We start from the raw sequence: 20,464 nt of genomic DNA, 5'->3' as shown, positions 1-20,464 counted from the left end.
TTATTTTTCTCATTAAGTTTAGGATTTTGGAGCATCCATCTACAGTCAAGTCGATGTGCGGTTTCCAGGTCAGCCTTCGGTCAAAGATTACGCCAAGGAACTTGGTTTGGTCTTTAAACTCGATGGTTTTCCCGTTCATACACAGAGTCATTCTGCTTATCCCACTATCCCTGCTCACGAGCATACCGACCGTTTTCTTCTCTGGGACTTGAAATCCCCAATCGTTTGTTCATGTCATGAATTTGTCTAAGGCCTTTTGCATGTTATTTTGCAGTTCACAAAAGCTCCTCCCTTTCCTCCATATGGTACTGTCATCAGCAAATTTAGCTAAGTCAGTTCTGGCATCGAGGTAGGACGATTTCTTTATGACATTGATCATGATATTGAAGAGGGTGGGACTGATGACCGACCCCTGAGGCGTGCCATTTTCTAATGTTTGCCCGGCACTCCGGAATCTACCAACATTCACCTGTATCCTTCTATCGCTCAGAAAACTTTTGATCCACCGAAACATTATGCCCGTTATACCGATACGTCTAACCAAACCAAATCGAAAGCCTTGGTCAGATCGACGAACACGGCACATAACAGGCACCCCGAGAGGAGTGCCTGCGACATAACTTGCTGTAGTCTCACCAAGTGGTCCATTGTTGATCGTCCTTTCCTGAACCCGCTTTGATTTTCGTCAATCAGTCGGTTACTCTCCAGATAGAACTGTAATCGGATGTTCCAGGGATTTGCATAGTGTGGATGTCAAGCTTACTGGTCGATAGGACTCTGCCTTTGTCCTCTCTTTCCCCGGTTTCAGTAGTGGGATGACGTTTGCTTTCCGCCATTCTTTAGGTACCTCTCCAGACAGCCAGGATGTGTTGAAGAAGTTTAGTAGTGTCGTTTTGGCGTTTCTAGGCAGATGTTTGAGCATTGAGTACTTTACTTTGTCCTCACCAGCCGCACTATCCTTCATCCTTCTTGAGGGAAAGAGCCTCTTCATTAGATTCAATTACTAATGAAGGGTGCTGCGAAAGATTTCCTTCCTCTTCGGAAACTCTGGTGATTGGGGGTTTTTTTATCTCTGCTTGCGTCTGCAAATGTTTTAGCAAGTAGATCTGCCTTTTCCTTGCCGTTGGTAACGTACTGATCTCCATCTTCAAGGTTTGGTATGTTGAATGATCTGCAGTTCCCGTTCATGGCGTTCGGCTTCTTCCAGACGACACCCGTTTGCGTGTTTTTATTCAACGTATTACAGAATGTCACCCAGTGCCCACTTTGTGACTTCTGGATGGTGTCTCTTGCAGCGTATTTCAACTTTAGGTAGTTTCGGTGGTTGACTTCATTGTATTGTAGTGGCGTTTCCGTAGGCGAAGTGCCTTCTTTCTTTCTTAATTTCTTATTTTCTAGTCGATTTTGGCTTGTATAGCGTGCTGTCGCCTCACATTTTGTCGTAACTTCTACTTTTCGATTTTTCGACTTTCGCGTTCTCAAGGGGCGAAAAGTAGAAATTATGAATGGTAGTTATAAATTATAGGCTTCCATAGTATTCCGATCACATGACCGAAAGTCACATGATAGAATTGTAAAGAAACAAAATGGCGTAGTTTGTTTGTCAACAGAGAAATGAGATGGAAGTTTTAAATGAAATGAAATAAATTGGGGTTTAACGTAGAAGTTTTAAAACTTTAATGAAACTTTATTATAAATATCTTCACCATGGATGAACAGACACAACTCATACATCGTTCTCCATCGAGAGAGACGAATACATCACCAGTTCATCGCCAAAGAAATCATGAACACTTATCATATTGGAAGATGCAAGTGGCATGTGGGATGATTTTGTTTACAGTTATTTTGGAGAGATTGGCTTTTTACAGTCTTTCGGGAAACTTAGTTTTGTTTCTGAATAAGAATCCGTTCAATTGGATGTCTTACCATGCTTTAAGTGCCTCATTTTATTTTCTTGGTGTATCTTTTGTGACTTCTTTATTCGGGGGTTGGTTAGCAGATTCATTTTTAGGACGATATAAAGCTATTCTGGTAGCGTTTATAATCTATATTGCTGGTTATGGTACTATGCCGTTTTTGGCTCTGGATAAAAATGGAACTATGATAATCAACGGTACCCATATATGTAAATTTAAAAATCAAAGTGGACAAAATGATGATACAAGTGACACAAATAATCCTTTTAATGAAAATTGTGTCGGTCTTGTTTATATTGTTTTAACTGTTATTGCCATAGGAACTGGATCTGTTAAAGCCAATATAGCTCCATTTGGTGCTGATCAGGTAACTAAACAGTAGCACGATTTACCCATATCCACCATTATTTCTACTCATGTAAATATTTGATAAATAAACATGTACCATTTTTCATACCATAATAAATTGTCATTTTTAAATTAAAACTGTAACGTTTTTGTGTGATTTCCAAGCAAGCAATTTTGTTTGATGCAGTTGCTTGGAAATCATATTTTGAAGAGCATTTTTGACACATAAACACCAGGATTTTCAATTAAAAATGGCAATTTGGCATAAAGAATGGTATATTATCAAATATATATATAATAATTATTGTGATATGAGTTGAAATAATAGTTGATTTGGTTACAACTTCCTATCTTGTTTGGAAACCGCATTTTGAGGGGCCTTTTTGACACAAAAAGAACCATACTATTTTAGATTAAAAATGACAATTTGGTATAAAGAATGGTGTATTATCAAATATCAATATAAATTATTGTAATACGATCTGATATAATGTGTGATTTGGGTAAATCGTGCTACCTGGTAACTATATAAACAAGAATATGAGTTTGAGAGGTTTCCTTTGCTCATATTATTTCTAACCAGGAACTGATTTATTTGAGTTTTTTGTTTATTTAAAGTTCTCTGGGAACTGTTACAGGAAAATAAACTTCCTCAATTCTTGAAGATTTTAATTAGTATGTTATCACAGGCACTTGAAGGGATTAAAATAAAACTTCTTACTACTGCTTGACTATATATTATAGTATATAAAAGGTATTTCAGCCACAATCTTTGTTTACACGTTTTCAAGGCATTACGTCTGCTAACATCTCACAATACTCACTAGTTCTAACACTACCCGTCGTTTTTATTGCCAACGAGACCTTTTTTGATCATTATTCAGCTTCTGATGTAATTAAATTGGCCATTTAACAGCGTTATTAATTACAAATCAAACGTGAAGCGCTGTCACTTGCCGAAATTCATGTTCAACGGCCCGGAAATAAGTTGTGTTTGTAGCAGTCTGTATCACCAAGTCCCTCATAAACCTATCCGTTACTGGAAATTTGGTCGGTAAATGATCGAGTCTACGAAGCGAGGCCGCAGGTGCAGTCTGGATCACCCAGTTCCTAGGAAAATAATCGAGTAACGGATAGGTTTATGAGGGACTGAAATTTTCGGGAATAGTTAGTGATGGTGGTAAAGATTCTCCTTATCATTTGTGAGCCTTTTTTTATACGCCCACATTTTCATGTGGACGTATTATGCCGTCGCCCCTGTCCGTCCGTCCGTCCGTCCACAATTGTTTGTGGACTCTCTACAGGTCACAATTCTTATCCGATTTTGATGAAACTTGAAATATAGGTATATCCCCAAAAGATCTAGGCTGCTTTCGATATTGGCATGTATCGGATCGAAACTTCATGGATTATGGCCCCTGATTGTACGAAAAATCACGTTTTTAGCTTGTGGACCCTATAGAGGTCACAATTTTTATCCGATTTTTTTGAAACTTGAAATGTAAGTTTATAACCCATATCAGACCGTAACTTCCTGAATTATGGCCCCTGATTGTACGAAAAATCGCATTTTTAGCTTGTGGACCCTATAGAGGTCACAATTTTTATCCGATTTTTAAAAAAATTGAAATGTAAGTTTATAACCCAAAGATCTCAGTTCCTTTCCATATTCGCGCATATCGGACCGTAACTTCCTGAATTATGGCCCCTGATTGTACGAAAAATCACGTTTTTAGCTTGTGGACCCTATAGAGGTCATAATTTTTATCCGATTTAAAAAAAACGTATTATTATATCACTGTTACACGCTAAGGATGGCTGAGTTCGAATTTTGTGAAAATCGGCCCAAAATGGCCGCCGTTCGTTCTCAAATAGTGTAAAAATATGGTATATCAAGGTTGTGGACCCTATAGAGGTCAAAATTTTTATCCAATTTTGTTGAAAATTGAAATGTAAGTTTATAACCCAAAGATCTCAGTTCCTTTCGATATTCGCGCATATCGGACCGTAACTTCCTGAATTATGGCCCTGATTGTACGAAAAATCGAGTTTTTAGCTTGTGGACCCTATAGAGGTCATAATTTTTATCCGATTTAAAAAAACGTATTATTATATCACTGTTACACCCTAAGGATGGCTGAGTTCGAATTTCGGGAAAATCGGCCCAAAATTGACAGACAAAATGGCCGCCGTTCGTTCTCAAATAGCGTAAAAATATGGTATATCAAGGTTGGTGGACCCTATAGAGGTCACAATTTTTATCCGATTTTGTTGAAACTTGAAATGTAAGTTTATAACCCAAAGATCTCGGTTCGAATTGGAATTTCCTGAATTATGGTCCTTGATTGTAGGAAAAATCACTTTCTTTTTAGCTTGTTCTCTATCCATCTCTCGAAAATGTGGGCGTATCCTGCCTGGCAGCCGCTGGTTATCCGATTTTATCAAATAGTGTAAAAATATGGTATATCAAGGTTGTGGACCCTATGGAGGTTACAATTTTAATCCGATTTTGTTGATACTTGAAATGTAAGTTTATAACCCAAAGATCTTGGTTTCTTTCAATATTCGAGCATATCGGACCGTAACTTCCTGAATTATGGCCCCTGATTGTATGAAAAATCGCGTTTTTAGCTTGTGGACCCTATAGAGGTCATAATTTTTATCCGATTTAAAAAAACGTATTATTATATCACTGTACACCTTAAGGACGACTGAGTTCGAATTTCGTGAAAATCGGCCCAAAATTGACAGACAAAATGGCCGCCGTTCATTCTAAAATAGCGTAAAAATATGGTATATCAAGGTTGTGGACCCTATAGAGGTCACAATTTTTATCTGATTTTGTTGAAACTTGAAATATAAGTTTATAACCTACAGATCTCGGTTCCTTTCGATATTTGCGCATATCGAATTAGAATTTCCTGAATTATGGCCCTTGATTGTAAGAAAAATCACTTTCTTCTTAGCTTGTTCTCTATCCATCTCTCGAAAATGTTGTCGTATCCTGCCCGGCAGCCACTGGTTTTAAAAAAAAAAGGAGTTCCAGAATTAAATTGCCAGTGACTCGTATGATTGTTGATAAACATTCTATACTGTACTCCTTCTGAAATGATTTTTATACGCCCACTGAACACTGTAGAGGTCACAATTTTTATCCAATTTGGTTTAAACTTGAAACATATGTTTGTAACCCACAGATCTCGGTTCCTTTCCATATCGCGCATATATCGGAACATAACTTCTTGAATTATGGCCCCTGATTGTACGAAAAATCGCTTTTTTAGCTTGTAGACCCCATAGAGGTCACAATTTTTATCCGATTTAAAAAACCCTTACAATATATCACCATTACACCCTAAGGATGATTGAGTTCGAATTTCGTAAAAATCGGACCGAAACTGACGGACAAAATGGCCGCCACTTGTTCGCAAATAGTGTCAAAATATTGGGTTACAGGGTTGTGGACCCTCTGGAGGTCACAATTTTCATCTGATTTTGATGAAACTTGAAATGCATGTTTATAAACCACAAATCTCGATTCCGTTCGATAGCATATTGGGCCATGACTTCCTGAATTATGGCCCCTGCTTGTACGAAAAATCCGAATTTTAGCTTGTGGACCCCATAGAGGTCACATTTTTTATCTGAATTAAAAAAAAACGTTACAATATATCACCGTTACACCCGAAGGATGGTTGAGTGCAAATTTCGTAAAAATCGGATTGAAACTGACGGACAAAATAGCTGCCCCTCGTTATCAAATAGTGTCGCAATATTGTGTATCAGGGTTGTGAACCCTCTGGAGGTCACAATTTTCATCTGATTTTGATGAAACTTGAAATGCATGTTTATAACCCAAAGATCTCGGTCCCTTTCAATATTCGCACATATTGGATTTTAACTTCCTGAATTATGGCCTCTGATTGTACGCAAAATCGCGTTATTAGCTTGTGGTCCCTTTAGAGGTCACAATTATTATTCGATTTAATAAAAACGTTCAAATGTATCACCGTTACACCGTAATGTTTGTTGAGTTTGAATTTTGTGAAAATCGGGCCAAAACTGCCGGACAAAATGACCGCCCCTCTTTAATAGTGTAAACATCTGGTAAATCAGTGTTGTGGACCCTCTAGAGGGCACAATTTTGATCTGATTTCGATGGTTCCTTTCGATATTCGTGCATATCGGATCGCAACTTCTGAATTATGGCCCTTGATTGAGGTCACAATTTTTAACCGATTTAAAAAAAAACGTGTGAATATATCACCATTACACACTAAGATCTTGGTTCCTTTTTATAATCGCGGATACCCGAACTTAACTTCCTGGATTATGGCTCATGATTGTTAAAAAAAATTGCATTTTTAGCTAGAGTTCACAATTTTTTTCCGATTTTAAAAAACGTTTTAAATAATGAAGGTTGAATTCGTGTTTCGGGAAAATCGAAATGAAACTGCCCGACAAAATGGCCGCTCTTTGTACGCAAATTGTGTAGAAGTGTGTAATACGATGGTTGTGGAACCTCTAGAGGTCACAATTTTTATCTGATTTTGATGAAACTTAAAATATTTGCACATTTTAGGCTATAACTTTCTGGATTATTGCCCCTGATTGTACAAAAAATCACGTTTGTTTTTAGCTTGTTCTCTATCCATCTCTTGCAAAATGTGGGCGTATCCTGCCTGGCAGCTGCTGGTTATCAAGTTTTCAGGAATAGTTAGTAGTGTTTTTGCAGAAATATTTTCAGATTTACTGCCCCAGATTATTCTTATTTTAACATGCCTAATGTTTAATCAAATTAAATTAACAGAAAAAAAATGTATTAAATGTTGACATATTTTATTCAGGTACTGGGGGGAGGTCAGCAACCAACATTGGTATTTTTTAACTGGTTTTATTGGTGTATAAATATAGGAGCTTTTCTAGGACTTGGTATATTTACTTACATAGAACAACAAAAATCTTTCTACCTTGGTTATCTTATATCAGGTTCAGCCTTGGCATTCGGAGCAGTTTTATTTCTTTTTGGTGAGTTGAAAATTGAATCCTTCTTTTACAAATCGTGACAATGTTGAAAAAGCTTATCTAATTTCAGGAAACAGCTTCTCATCAATTGTTTAATGTTATGATTGAAAGATATGTAAATAACCTCAAGTGTAACTATATTAAAATTTAATAATGACAATGGTCTGCTTAGAGCAAAATATGTTGTACAAGTAGACACTAAACTACTTGAAATCCCTGAATCTTAAAATATCTATATCTGGTCAGATGTCTTAAATTTAAGGGAACTTTTTTGATATAACTGTATCGTCAAATCAAACATTATGCTGATTGACAAGAAACATGTATCCGTCATAGTTCTTTATATTAATTTATGGTTATACAATGTAATTATATTTTTCCTGTTATTAGAATAATTACAGACAACATTAAGTTTCCATGTTGTAATAGATAATCTAATTATCACGAAAAGAATGTAAACTATCTTTAAAGGGGCATTAGAGCTTTCAAAGTAATTTTAAAATTATTATTCAGACAAGTTAATTGTTGAAAAAAATGAAGTATGACCTGCTTAGGGCAAAGAGAGGGAGAAATGGTCTTAACACACACACAACAAAGACTTAGTCATTTGGGGTTCAACATATGCTTTAATTTTATTTCAATAATTTGTTTAAGCATAGGGGTCTTTAGCAGTGGTTCCCAGCTGGTAAATGACAAGAAGTAGGGTCGCCTGTCCAAGCGAATTATTGGAATAAAATTGAACCAACTGTTAGTCCCGAAATGACCTAGTTTGTGTCAAGTACAGGTTAAACCCCATTTCTCTCCCTCTCTCCTTAGCAGTGGAAGGAAACTGGAGGAACCACAGAAAACCCACGAGGTTGGACAGGCAACTCTACTTCTTGTAAAGTACAAGCAGGGAAATAGAAACCACACCTCTTGATGTAATGGAAGAACTTAAGATCTAAAGTGCTATCATTTAACAATTAGGCCATCCATCTCCCATACTTAGAGTAAAGTGGTTTTCACATGCATTTACTAAATTGTTTGAAAACCACTATGTAATGTGTACACCTCATAATGCATGTTATTGTTATACCATATGTATCTATTTTGATGGGCAGATCTATCTCAAAGTTTGCATACAATCTAAATTGAACATCCTTATACATGTTCATATGTAACTGTGAATTTAAATTGTGACATATTTAAAATCATTTTTTTATTATTTATTGACCATTTAAAATCTTTAAGACACTGATGACTCTTTAATGAATTAATTAAGTGGTTTATAAAAAGACCTTGCGTTTGAATAAAGCACAGTTTAGGCAAGAGTTAGAATACCATTCATATTTTGTTAATCTGAAGTCCAATAGAAATCGTGGACTAATGATTAGCCCATATACCATGTTCAATACAATGTAACTTTAAGCTTACTAAATAAATGTTTTTCAGGAGGATGTGTTTTTATTCGTAAACCTGCATCAGGTAGTGTTTTTACAAATATATTCAAAATATTACGAGAGGCTTGTAGAAGTAAGCGTAGAAGATCCAAAATGATTTCCAGAACACAAAGGTAAAATGTTTGTTCTAAGACTGTGATAGCATTTAAAAAAAAAAAAAATAGAAACAGAATACTAAAGAATAATATCTGATTAGATATGCTGACCTTCAACTAATCATATCAATTTATTTAGATTTTCCATAGATAATTTTTCTGCTCAGATTTAGGACATTTTATTTATGTTGAAAAAGAATTTTGTTCAATTGGGACCCAAGCCAAGTCCTCACCTGTCTCCATGCATATGTATTTGTAAGGGTATCAATATTGAAGTTTCTATGAAATATAAAACCCCATGACATGAAAAATTAGGCCTTCTAGTACTTTAATGAATCATATCTATAAATCTTTTCTATTGATTTAGCTTGTGATCATAGTATTAAAAGATTTTACATTACCTGTATAGAATTTCTTTGATTAGGTAAACACTGTCAAGGTCAAATTCTAATTAAATCTGATTATATTATACCTTTATTTCGTTTTTTTTTTTTATAACTTCACAAAAGGATTGAAAATTAGTAATTTATAATTATATACATTAAAGATGTATCTCAGAAACATTTTCATTCTGAATATTTCTGGTTTTAGGACAACTCTCATTTAAAAGCAGTATCATATCTTTTTATTGGCTTAGAAATTTGACAACTAGATGAAAAGATACGCAAGAAAATTCTGATCCTGAAGAATCAAAATTTGAATTTTGTAAAATAGTCTGAATACAACCTTTTGACTCTTCACTGATGATATACTACTCCCCAAAACACCATGAACTGAGTTGACAAGATGCTTTACTCCTTTCTAATTCATATCTTGTACATGTATGTTACAGATATATAGTAGACGAAGCTGATAACGAAGAAGAAATCAAATTTCTAGATCATGCCAAACATCGTCATGGTGGTATATATCATGATTCTATAGTAGATGATGTCAGAGACTTGAAAAAGATTATCTGTGTTTTTATTGTTTTGATTCCATATTGGGTTGTTTATTTTCAGGTAAGTTTAATTGTTTTTATATGCAGTAGTAATAAAATACCTTGTGAATTTAATAATTGTACCAGATAAATTTTAAAAACAAAATAATTTATATTTATAGAAAATTTAAATTTGAAAGCTTAAAGGGCTAATCCCGATAGTTTTTTGGAGAATAAAACTGTTTAATTTTGTTTTAAAATCCCTTAAAATCCTCTACCTAAGGGCCGAGCAACTAACTCAATATTTGTGATAAGTTTTCAAACAACTGAAACCCGTCAGTCTTCATCTGGAAATGGAGACCAGTGTCCCAAGCTGTATTATGCTGTGTCTAGATAAAACCTGACATTTTTTGTATAAAAATAATGTGTAGGTGAAATTTACCTTTCGTTTATCAAGTACAGCATTTGGGTCATTCACTGTATAGACCGCTCAATGAACGGGCATCGATTATCAGGTCTCCCAACGAAAGAATTTACCCGAAAACTTAAAAGGGTTACGTGTTCGGATAAGCAGTTTTGACGGTCACATCCAAATGACTCAATATATTGAGCTGAAATTTTGAGATACGGTCAATACACCATTCCTCTATATTTTCGCGTTTAAATTTCATACATACTCAGACTTTTATTTTTGAGACTGTTCAAATAAGGGATAGTCCCTTTAAAGGTGTAATTATTAATGGGTATTGTAGTCCGGAGACAAAATTTGCTTCCCCTCAAGACTCCCACCCCTTATTGATTTACAATGATAACTCAAACAGTTTAATTTATCTTCTGATTACCAGTACCTGTTTTGTGTAATAAATGTTAGCATTCGGAAGGACTAGAAGCCAATCAATTTCAGTTATGTCTCACAGTTGTTACCCTTACCCTTGATCAGTTTTTGGTGTTTGTAATGTCCCTATTATCTACAAAAGAGTAAATATGCGACAACCTTTGTGGACTGCTCGGTAGATTCAGAAATGTCATTTATAGACAAGTTACAGACACTGTTCCTGTATTGACAATAGCCAAAGTTCATCAAGTTAACTAGTATGCATACCAGCATGGCATCTTATGTTCTTTGCAAACTGAGTGACTAGTATGCACACAGAACAGTTTTCATTCTGATTGCAGGAGAATGTCATAACTTAACACAATAAAAAATCTTTGATTTTTATCTCAGAAAATTTCTATTCCTCAAATTTATGTTCGACCAAAACATGTATTGCTTTCATAAGAGTTTTTATTATTCATTTTTTGGTTTTTTTTGCCGATTTTAGTCAGAGTTTGCAGCCGAAACTGTACATGGTGCAAACATTCTGCCAACGTAAATGTGGTTGGCCTCCGTGGAACTATTTATTAGATATAAATTGGGTCATTTTTGACAAACAGGAAGTGTTTTAACAAAAAGTAATCACAGATTGCCCATATCTCAGTTATTTCTCAATGGATCTTCTTTGGGTTTTCAATTTTTTGATTCTTTGGACGAATCCCATATGGGGCTCTCGTTGGCGTTTTTTTTTAAAATTCGGAGATTCGTTCAATTAGTTTTAGCATCAAAGATTTGCGAATGTTTTCTTCAGCATTTTTCGATATGCAAGATGCCGTATATCCTTTAGTAATTGAGGTATCGAGTTGAAACTAGGCAGGAATAAGAAACACATTGATACCTTCAAAACAGCATATTAAAAAATTTTGTGACCATTTCCGGAAATTACCAAGGCCTTTCGATTTTTCCCGAGCATGAATAGTTCTCTTCATTTTAAAAATAGACTAAAAATGACATATTATGGTGATGTTAGCCCCAGATATTGTCTTTCATTTTCAAACATCTTGTTCGATAACATGTTCAATGGTTTGGTCGCCATTTTGGATTTTACAAAAAACTTTCAAATCGATATTCAGGGTGTTGGATAGCTGAATGGTTATCGCGTGCGCGTTGTATTATAAGGTCTGTTGTTGAGTCAACTGGCATGGTTTTGATTCAACAGTTGTACGGTACAAGGAGTAGGGTCGCCTGTCCAACCTCATGCATGGGTTATCTCTGGATCTTCCAATTTCCTCCCACTGATAAAGACCCCTACGCGCAAGTGAATTATTGAAATAAAATTGAACCATATGTTATTCCCGGACCTAGTTTGTGTCAAGTGGCCATTAAACACCATTTCTCTCTCTCTCTCTCTCTCTCGCAAATCGATATTCAGCTGCCATTTTGATTCTGATTTTTAAAAAAATTTTTTTTATTTTAAACTTACTACAAATGGCAGCAGTTCTTAGGGAGTCGATTTTTGAATTTTCATTTTGTTTACTTCCGGTTTAACTTTTTTCAATTTTTTACCTACTATCTGGTGACCTAGCCTTTCAATGACCCTTGACCTTTGCTTATAATATGGTGACCCTGACATCTACTAACAACTACTATCAATAAGTTTGGTCTTAAAGTGTAACGTCCAGTTCAAAATAACAGGTTTTTCCACTGTAATGGGTATTGGATGTTACTATACTCAATAGTTCATGGTGAAAATTGACTGATGACGTGACAAGGCGTGACCTGACTTACCGAAACACGTCAGTACTCTATTGGAGTTCTAGTGTTAATTTTACAGTTGCTATATTTTCTTTTATAACAAATAAAATCTCTGAGAATTTTATTTTGTTTGAGTACCGTAAGAAAGATTTTTTAATATATCAACAATTGTTTTTTTTAGATGCAGACAACATTTTTATTACAAGGCTTACATATGAGATTGTTATTTAAAGATTCTGAAAAAAATGCATCCAATTCGTGTAAAAATGATGCTGTTCAAATAGAAACTGTGGCACAGAAATCGCAGGTAAAAAAGCCTTGTATTGTCCAGATTCTTATTATTGATTCAGTGGGGAAAGATCACTGAGCAGAGCATCCTTGTATTGTCCTAAAAAATGATTAGCATTTATCCCAAAAATTCATAGAAAAGATGTATATTTGTCTATCGGTAGTTGATCAAATAGATAGTTTTACACATATATAAAAATAATATTTATGTCATGTGAGGTTGTGATGTCAATCAGTATTAAGTCCTACATTAAGTGTTTTCCTTTATTTCTGTAGAAAATATACATCTTCTGTATCTACCATTTGTGATTGGCCATATGTATTCTGACTTTTTAAGCATTATGTTTTAAGTTTATTTTAGGTGGTTGAGTGGTCTAGCACATACACTTTAGATCACGTCTTGTGGCGTGGTGTCGATTCCATGCTTGTATGTGACAAGGATTAGGGTACGCTGCCCAGCCTCATGGGTTTTCTCCGGTTTTCCTCTCACTGTTAAAGACAGCTACGCAGGAGCAAATTATTTAAATAAAAATGTACCTTACAAATCCTGAAACAACCTAGTTTGTGTCACGTGGACATTAAACCCCATTTCTCTCGCTCTTGTATTGTTAGAATTGGTATATTTTTATGTGTTGTATATATAGGCAAAGATTTTGAATATTTTTTTCAGATTGCACCAGCGTGGTTATCACTGTTTGATGTTATAATGTTGATTATCATGTTACCATTGTTTGATAGAGTTATCTACCCTAGACTAGCCAAGGCTGGTTACCCATTCAGCATGACAAAACGTATATTGGTTGGTATGGTATTTGCTATAGCAGCCATGTTAGTTGCTGGTGCCCTTGAGCATTTTAGGTTAAAAAGTTTTTGGCCGTATGACGACGATGTGAAATGCCAATGTAAAAACAGATCTGTACCACAAATTATAGGTTAGAATCCTTTTTAATGATGACCTCTTGTTAACTAAAATATATCACATTGTTTCAATTTTATGAGTTGCACAACACAGATCCTATTTCGTTTCATTTTTTACACTTTTACTTGTCTTTCCTACACTACGATCTGGAAGAGTTTTTTAATATAACCCGCCTTCAAGATGTTGGACGGATTAGCCAATGAAACGGTCCGTTACGACTCATTTTTGGCGTGAGGTGCACAGAGCTGTGGTTACCCACTAGAAACATCAATGCTGATTGGTTAATCAAATGTCTGATGTCATAGGGTCAAAAGCCGCTCGTATGACCCCTGACGTGACCTCCCACTACAACTGGTCAGATCTATATAGATCTGATTAATCAGATTGTGTTGCACAGAATTTGTAGCTAAGTCTCTAACTCAGTATCATCCAAGGTCTTCGACGTTGAAAACACAAATTATTTGTCAATTTAAATCAACATTGATGTTGTGATCTTACCGGGAAAAGATGGACTTTTGATATCCAGTATTAAAGACAAAATAAACATTTTACCATTGGTACATGAATCGTGTACCATAATGCGTTTCAGCGCCATTTGCAACAGGGAACTCGAAGATCTAGGCTAGACTTATTCCACAAGTCATGTCAAACAGTGACGTCATATTCTTATCTGGAGAGCATGCCCAATAAATACTATCGATGTAGACTGGAATAACCAGATGCTAGAGATTGCCATTCGATCGAGACGTCGGGTATATTTCACCGAACATAACAGATTTGAAATTACAGTAAAAAACGGAAATGATTGAATTTAAATCAGTTTATAATACATTCATATTACATTATTGTATATTGTATGCATTGCGACCCATTTGTGTCAATTTCTAGGTCCCAAATATTAGCTCCTTAAAGCTTAGTTAGGGATGTCAATGATTTAGGTCAAAATGAAGTGTTAAATTGGGCTGATATCTTTTTTTTTATTGGTGATCTGGTAAACAACCAGTAGGGAATATTTGACTGGACAGCAGCAGTTCCACCTTCTCTTCATGGAATTCTCACTCTGAAGGGTTCTTTTGCATACACACCAGCATATACATGTACATAGAACCTCAGAGTTCAGTCCCATCAGAATAACTAGATGTTGTTCCTTGCTACAGCTTCTGTTCTGCACTGCTGACAAGCAAAAACTGCACTGAAAATGACCAGGAACTTCAATTTTATATTTCTTCAGGTGACACAGAATATTATGCAGCAGATCTATCAGTATTGTGGCAGATACCACAATATGCTTTAATAGGAATGAGTGAAGTGTTCACTAGTGTTGCAGGTTTGTAGATTTGTTTTCTAGGGTATAGACCAGCAGAAAAGAGATGAATTTTATAACAAAACTAACTAAACTCAGTACTCTATTGACATGGTGTATTTCCTAAACTGCACATGTTATAGCAATAGAAAATTATTATCTTCAAAACCATCAAATGGAATAAAACACGTAAAACTACTGAACTAGGTTTTTTTTTTAAAATATCACAAAAAATGACAAGAATGTTATCATACCAGTTACGTGTGGAACTTGCTATTACAAATGATTTGGGGGAACATTATTATAGAATTTATTGTTTTTCAGGTTTACAATTTGCAGTTTCTATGGCCCCAAAGTCAATGAAAGGAATAATTATGGGATTATTTTACTTTACGTCAGGTATTGGAAGTTTTCTAGGAACAGCAATAACTGGTATATTAAATGCAAACAAAATTTGGTTTGTGGACGGAGATGATCACGGTGATATAAACTGTCGTCTGCCATGCCGACCACATGATTATACATTTCAGGCAAACAAATCCTGTCATCTGGACTATTATTTCTATTTTCTTGCTGGTGTGGAATTAATTGGATTAATTCTGTTTGTGATTGTATCTAAGATATATCACTTAGATCAAGATGAACACAATCAGAATATACTCCAGCTACCAGTAGGTGAAGACAAGGAGTCACCTCCAGGCAGACGTCCACCTCATTCAATACAGCGATCTATTTCTAATATGTAGTTGACATTTGATGACAGTGGAGGTCATTAAATATGCCTACAACGGCTTACATGACTTGATGATACAATCTGTAATAATCCTTGTAGTTCTATATGTCATCATTACAAATTTGTGAATCAACCAGTGTTACCTTCTCGTCACATGATTTCTGGTTGTCAGAACTGGATATATCAGGATCCGATCGCTCACTGGTTCCAATAATTTAACTAAATTATTTTTGTGATATCTTGTTACAGTTATTTTTTGTATCATAAGGTATTTCTGTAGTCTTCAAGATTTAACTCCAAATCAGAAGAATTAGCATCAATTGGTGATGACTCTGGATGCCCATAGTGTTATGTAACAGTCATCACCAGAACTAAAGACCCAAGTCAACATAACTTCTGATAAAATGAACTTCCAGTGTTAGTGAGCCCAATTGTTTGACAGTATATTAACACTTGTAGTGAAAGTACTGCTTGAAGACTACATGAGCATGGGTTGTGTAACTTTTATATTTTCAAATAATATCTTATACTCTTATATGTTCAGATTGTTTGTAATATGTACTTAGAACTCAGAAACCTACCCTATTACTGGAATAATACTAGTATATTAATATTTGTGAAGGTGCAAATAAGGTTATTTTAAATATCTTATTTTTACCCATATTGTGTCAATAATTGTATAAAAACTACCTGTTTTCTACAAGAAAGCAGTAGTAAAAATGTTGGTTAAATTACAATGTTGTGTAACAATCAAAAGAAATAAATAAACAAAAGAAATTGTAATCTAATGCTAGGTTACCACTGTCATGTGATGCGTTACAATAGGATTGTTTCTATTGAAGAGTCCATGATCTGGTATGTGTAGATACGTTTGGATACGATCAACACGATTGCTACGACTGACCTCAATGTATGATAAGACCTGTTAGGATCATCACGGTAACTCCACAATTAAAACCACGATTTCAATTGTAGTGCGAATCATAATAGTGGGAACCTAGATAAAAAGATCTTAGATTGGTGGACGTACAGACTAAGATAGTTATTATTTAGAATTAGAACTGTGTATGGATCTTTTACGTGCTATTGTTATTTAATCAAAAAGTTACATTTGATCATCTTGTACGTATATAAATATTTGCTATTATCTTGCCAGTGTGTCTAATACGCAAACTGCACTGGGGTCATTTTTGGAGAAGTAATCATTAAGGATAAGGTATGGGAGATTAATAGTTAAAAACTAGATAATGTAAATGGAATTTGCTGAAAATTTCTGTCAAATTGATCCACTCTTAACCAAGATTTTAGCAATTGAATTTTTGGCTTAGCTTCGATCATCATTATTAAAGTCGGTACTCTAGGCAGATATAACTCTTGCATAATTTATAATGTATGTTTAAAATTTATATTAAAGCAGTCAGACAGAAAGTTTGTGATCAAAACATTATTATAATACTCACTGTTAAAATATTACTCTTCATCTACCTCTTTGTGTCGGAGACTATATAAAATGTCCTCTGACCTCTGTTTCTAATCGCACGTGGTTATAATACAATTAGATATTGTATGATAAATGCAAATGATGGTCGGTAGCTTTAAGTAATCTAGGACACCTTACTGACATATTGTCAAAAAAGACATGGTTATTAATGATGCTATCACTGTAAATAACAAGCAGTATTCATGCACTATTCAGTTGTATAATTTGTTTATGTTACCAAAGTTTTATGTATTATGTTATTCATTTAAAGGAGCTGAGTCGCTAATATTTGGGACCTAGAAATTGACACATATGGGTCGCAACGCATACAATAATGTAATATGAATGAATATAAATTGATTTACATTCAATCGTTTCTGTTTTTACTGTAATTTCTAATCAGTTAGGATCGGCGAAATAAGCCAATATTCTCAATCGAATTTCAATCTCTAGCGACTGGTTATTTCAGCCTACGCCGATAGTATTTATTGGGCATGCTCTCCAGATAAGAATATAGCTTCACCGTTTGACATGACTTGTAGAATATATGTAGCCTCGTTTTTCGAGTCTCTTATTACAAATAGCACTGAAACGTATTATGGCACACGATTTGTGTACCAATTGTAAAATGTTTATTTTGTCTTAAATATTGGTTATCAGAAGGCCATCTTTTCCCGGTAAGATCACAACATCAATGTTGATTTAAACCGACAAATAAATCGTGTTTTCAATGTCGAAGATTTTGGATGATATTGAGTTACCCTAGCTACTTTAAAGGCTCAATACCACTCTTGTTGTAACTGAATAATATGTCCCAATCTTTATTCTGGTCAACAAATTGTACTATTTTAGAATATTTCAATTAATTGATGATACAAATTTCATCTTAACACACCTTATTTAAAAATTTTGAAAAATCCAACATATTGGTTTGAAATGTCTAACGTAAACCTTTTCAAATGAAACTTCGATTTAAAAATACTTTCGATCCCTCTGGACAAGTAAAATAGGATGTAATGGATAATTTACACAACAGGTAGGACATTTAGATAGAGATATTATTTATTTTCTGGAGCTTTCAAGCCAGCAAGAGTGTTATTGTCCCTTTAAGATCAAAATGTATAATAAATGCAAATAAATTCAGTGACACACAACGGAATATTAAATACTGAAATTAATAAATGGAACAATCTGAATAAAACACAGATCCTATTTCGTTTTGTTTTTTAAAGTTCAAAATTTCGTTTTACTTGTCTTTACTACAATAGGATCTGGAAGAGTTGTTATCATTGACTTTTTCTGGGTAATGTGAGGGATTACCCAATGAAACAGTCTGTTACGGCTAGCTTTTGGCGATTTTTGTGCAGAACTGTGGGTAATCCACTAGAAACATCAATGCTGATTGGTTAATCAAATATCTGACGCGACCCCCTGAAACAACTGGTCAGATCTTCATGTAGTGTAGGCCATTGAAAGTATAAAAAACAAAACGAAATATAGATCTGTATTCATTATAAATAAAAGTTCAACTTTAAAGATATATTCCTTTGACATTCAATCTATTTACACATTTAAAGATGCCAGGTACAGGGAAAACTATATGTGTTGCTGACAATGATATATTTTATAAGTTATGAATGAGAAGTCATATTTTATTTCAAATCTAAAAATACTGCTATTACCAGTAAAGCTGTCACTTAACGAGTTAAAGTGTGTTTGAATCCAAAAGCATGCACCTATCTGTTTGAATGCTAACAACTAGCTTCAAAGGCATGAAGAGTTGTATGCCTAACTTTGGATTATTTATTATGAGCTTGCTTAACATTTTCAGTCTAAAAAGTTTATTTTTCTGGTTCATTAGTAATATCATGTATTTAGTTAAAAATAAGATTTCAAACTGCACATCCTAGATGACCTTATTAACCCAGAGGAAACATATATCTTTAAAGGGAGATTTCATGATATAAGTGGAGGAATATTTCATTTTTGAATATTGTATATTTTGTGTATAATAACATTACTTAGTTGCAAATCAATTAGGCTACTATACATTATACCTACATATATATTTACCTATAGTTATTTATTAGATGTAAATATACCAGTATCATGATGTATTGTATATAACATGTACAGATATGATATAAATCCCGGTTACCGGTATATAAAAGGCGCTTGTAAATAAATATTGACTGACTGAATAAACCTCAGATATTCTTGTATATGAAAATTAGTCTGCTTTTATGATTCTCTGGTCAGCAAGCTGACACGCTTAAGACCCATAGTGTGGTTAAGAGAGAGAAAACATGGGGTTTAATGTCCAATCAACACAAAGCAGTCCATTACAGGACTAGCATATAGTTTAATTGAAAGTGGGAGGAAACTGAATAACCCAGAGATAACACCCACAAAGGTTAGGTAAGTGACCCTAGTCCTTGTCATGTACAAATGTGGGATCTAAACAATGCTGCTTGACCCAATGACAGACCTATAACCCAGAGATAACACCCACAAAGGTTAGGTAAGTGACCCTAGTCCTTGTCATGTACAAGTGTGGGATCTAAACAATGCTGCTTGACCCAATGACAGACCTATAACCCAGAGATAACACCCACAAAGGTTAGGTAAGTGACCCTAGTCCTTGTCATGTACAAGTGTGGGATCTAAACAATGCTACTTGACCCAATGACAGACCTACAGATCTATATTTCGTTTTGTTTTTTTATACTTTCAATGGGAGTTATACGAGTGGCTTTTGACCCTGTGACATCAGACATTGATTATTCAATAAGCGTTGACATTTCTAGTGGTTTACCCACAGTTCCGTGCATCGCACGGCAAGAACTTGCAGTAACAGACCGTTTCATTGGCTAATCCCTCGCTTCAACCAAAACGTTGGTAATATAACAACTCTTCCAGATCCTAGTCTAGTAAAGACAAGTAAAACGAAATTTTGAACTATAAAAAATGAAACGAAATAGGATCTGTGTTTTAATCAGATTGTGTCATGTACAAGTTATGTGGGATTGAAACCATGCTACTTGACCCAATGACAGACCTTAAGTTTAAGGTATAAAGCGCATGTCTTAGACCATTAGATGCCCACTCTCCATGTGTGGTTAAGACAGGAGGGCTAGTCTAAGTTTTACCTTATGATTTCTTCAAAATAAACGACGTGTAGACTACATGTGGTTTGACATTGAAAACAATTCAATTAAAACATAATAGTGGGATGTCAATTAACTCTGTAAAAAATTAAATTCTTGTCACTCAGAAGAAAGTATAAAGTAAATAGTTTATTCAATAAAGGAATCATGAGGAATCTTGAAATTGGATTTACTTATAGTCATCACAACTAGGTCATTTTGAATCTAAAACAGGGTGTATAGCTCTATTCTTTGGAATATTAAAATGGATGAAAATGGGT

The 20,464-nt window shown here is 34.7% G+C and overlaps 1 protein-coding gene across 1 annotated transcript; it reads left to right on the top strand.

Moving 5' to 3' along the window:
* The first annotated feature begins 1,585 nt into the window (after nucleotides 1-1,585).
* On the top strand, nucleotides 1,586-19,261 carry LOC126823433 (solute carrier family 15 member 4). The gene is made up of 8 exons (XM_050552278.2): nucleotides 1,586-2,286; nucleotides 7,115-7,295; nucleotides 8,724-8,844; nucleotides 9,659-9,827; nucleotides 12,496-12,621; nucleotides 13,273-13,534; nucleotides 14,753-14,848; nucleotides 15,149-19,261. Exons 1-8 carry the CDS (start codon nucleotides 1,708-1,710, stop codon nucleotides 15,568-15,570), a joined length of 1,956 nt encoding a protein of 651 aa, XP_050408235.2. The 5' UTR covers nucleotides 1,586-1,707; the 3' UTR covers nucleotides 15,571-19,261.
* The last annotated feature ends 1,203 nt before the right edge of the window (nucleotides 19,262-20,464 follow it).

Source organism: Patella vulgata, chromosome 6, assembly GCF_932274485.2.
Source record: "Patella vulgata chromosome 6, xgPatVulg1.2, whole genome shotgun sequence".
NCBI classification, from domain to species: Eukaryota; Metazoa; Mollusca; class Gastropoda; family Patellidae; genus Patella; species Patella vulgata.
This window is presented reverse-complemented; position numbering and strand designations above follow the sequence as displayed.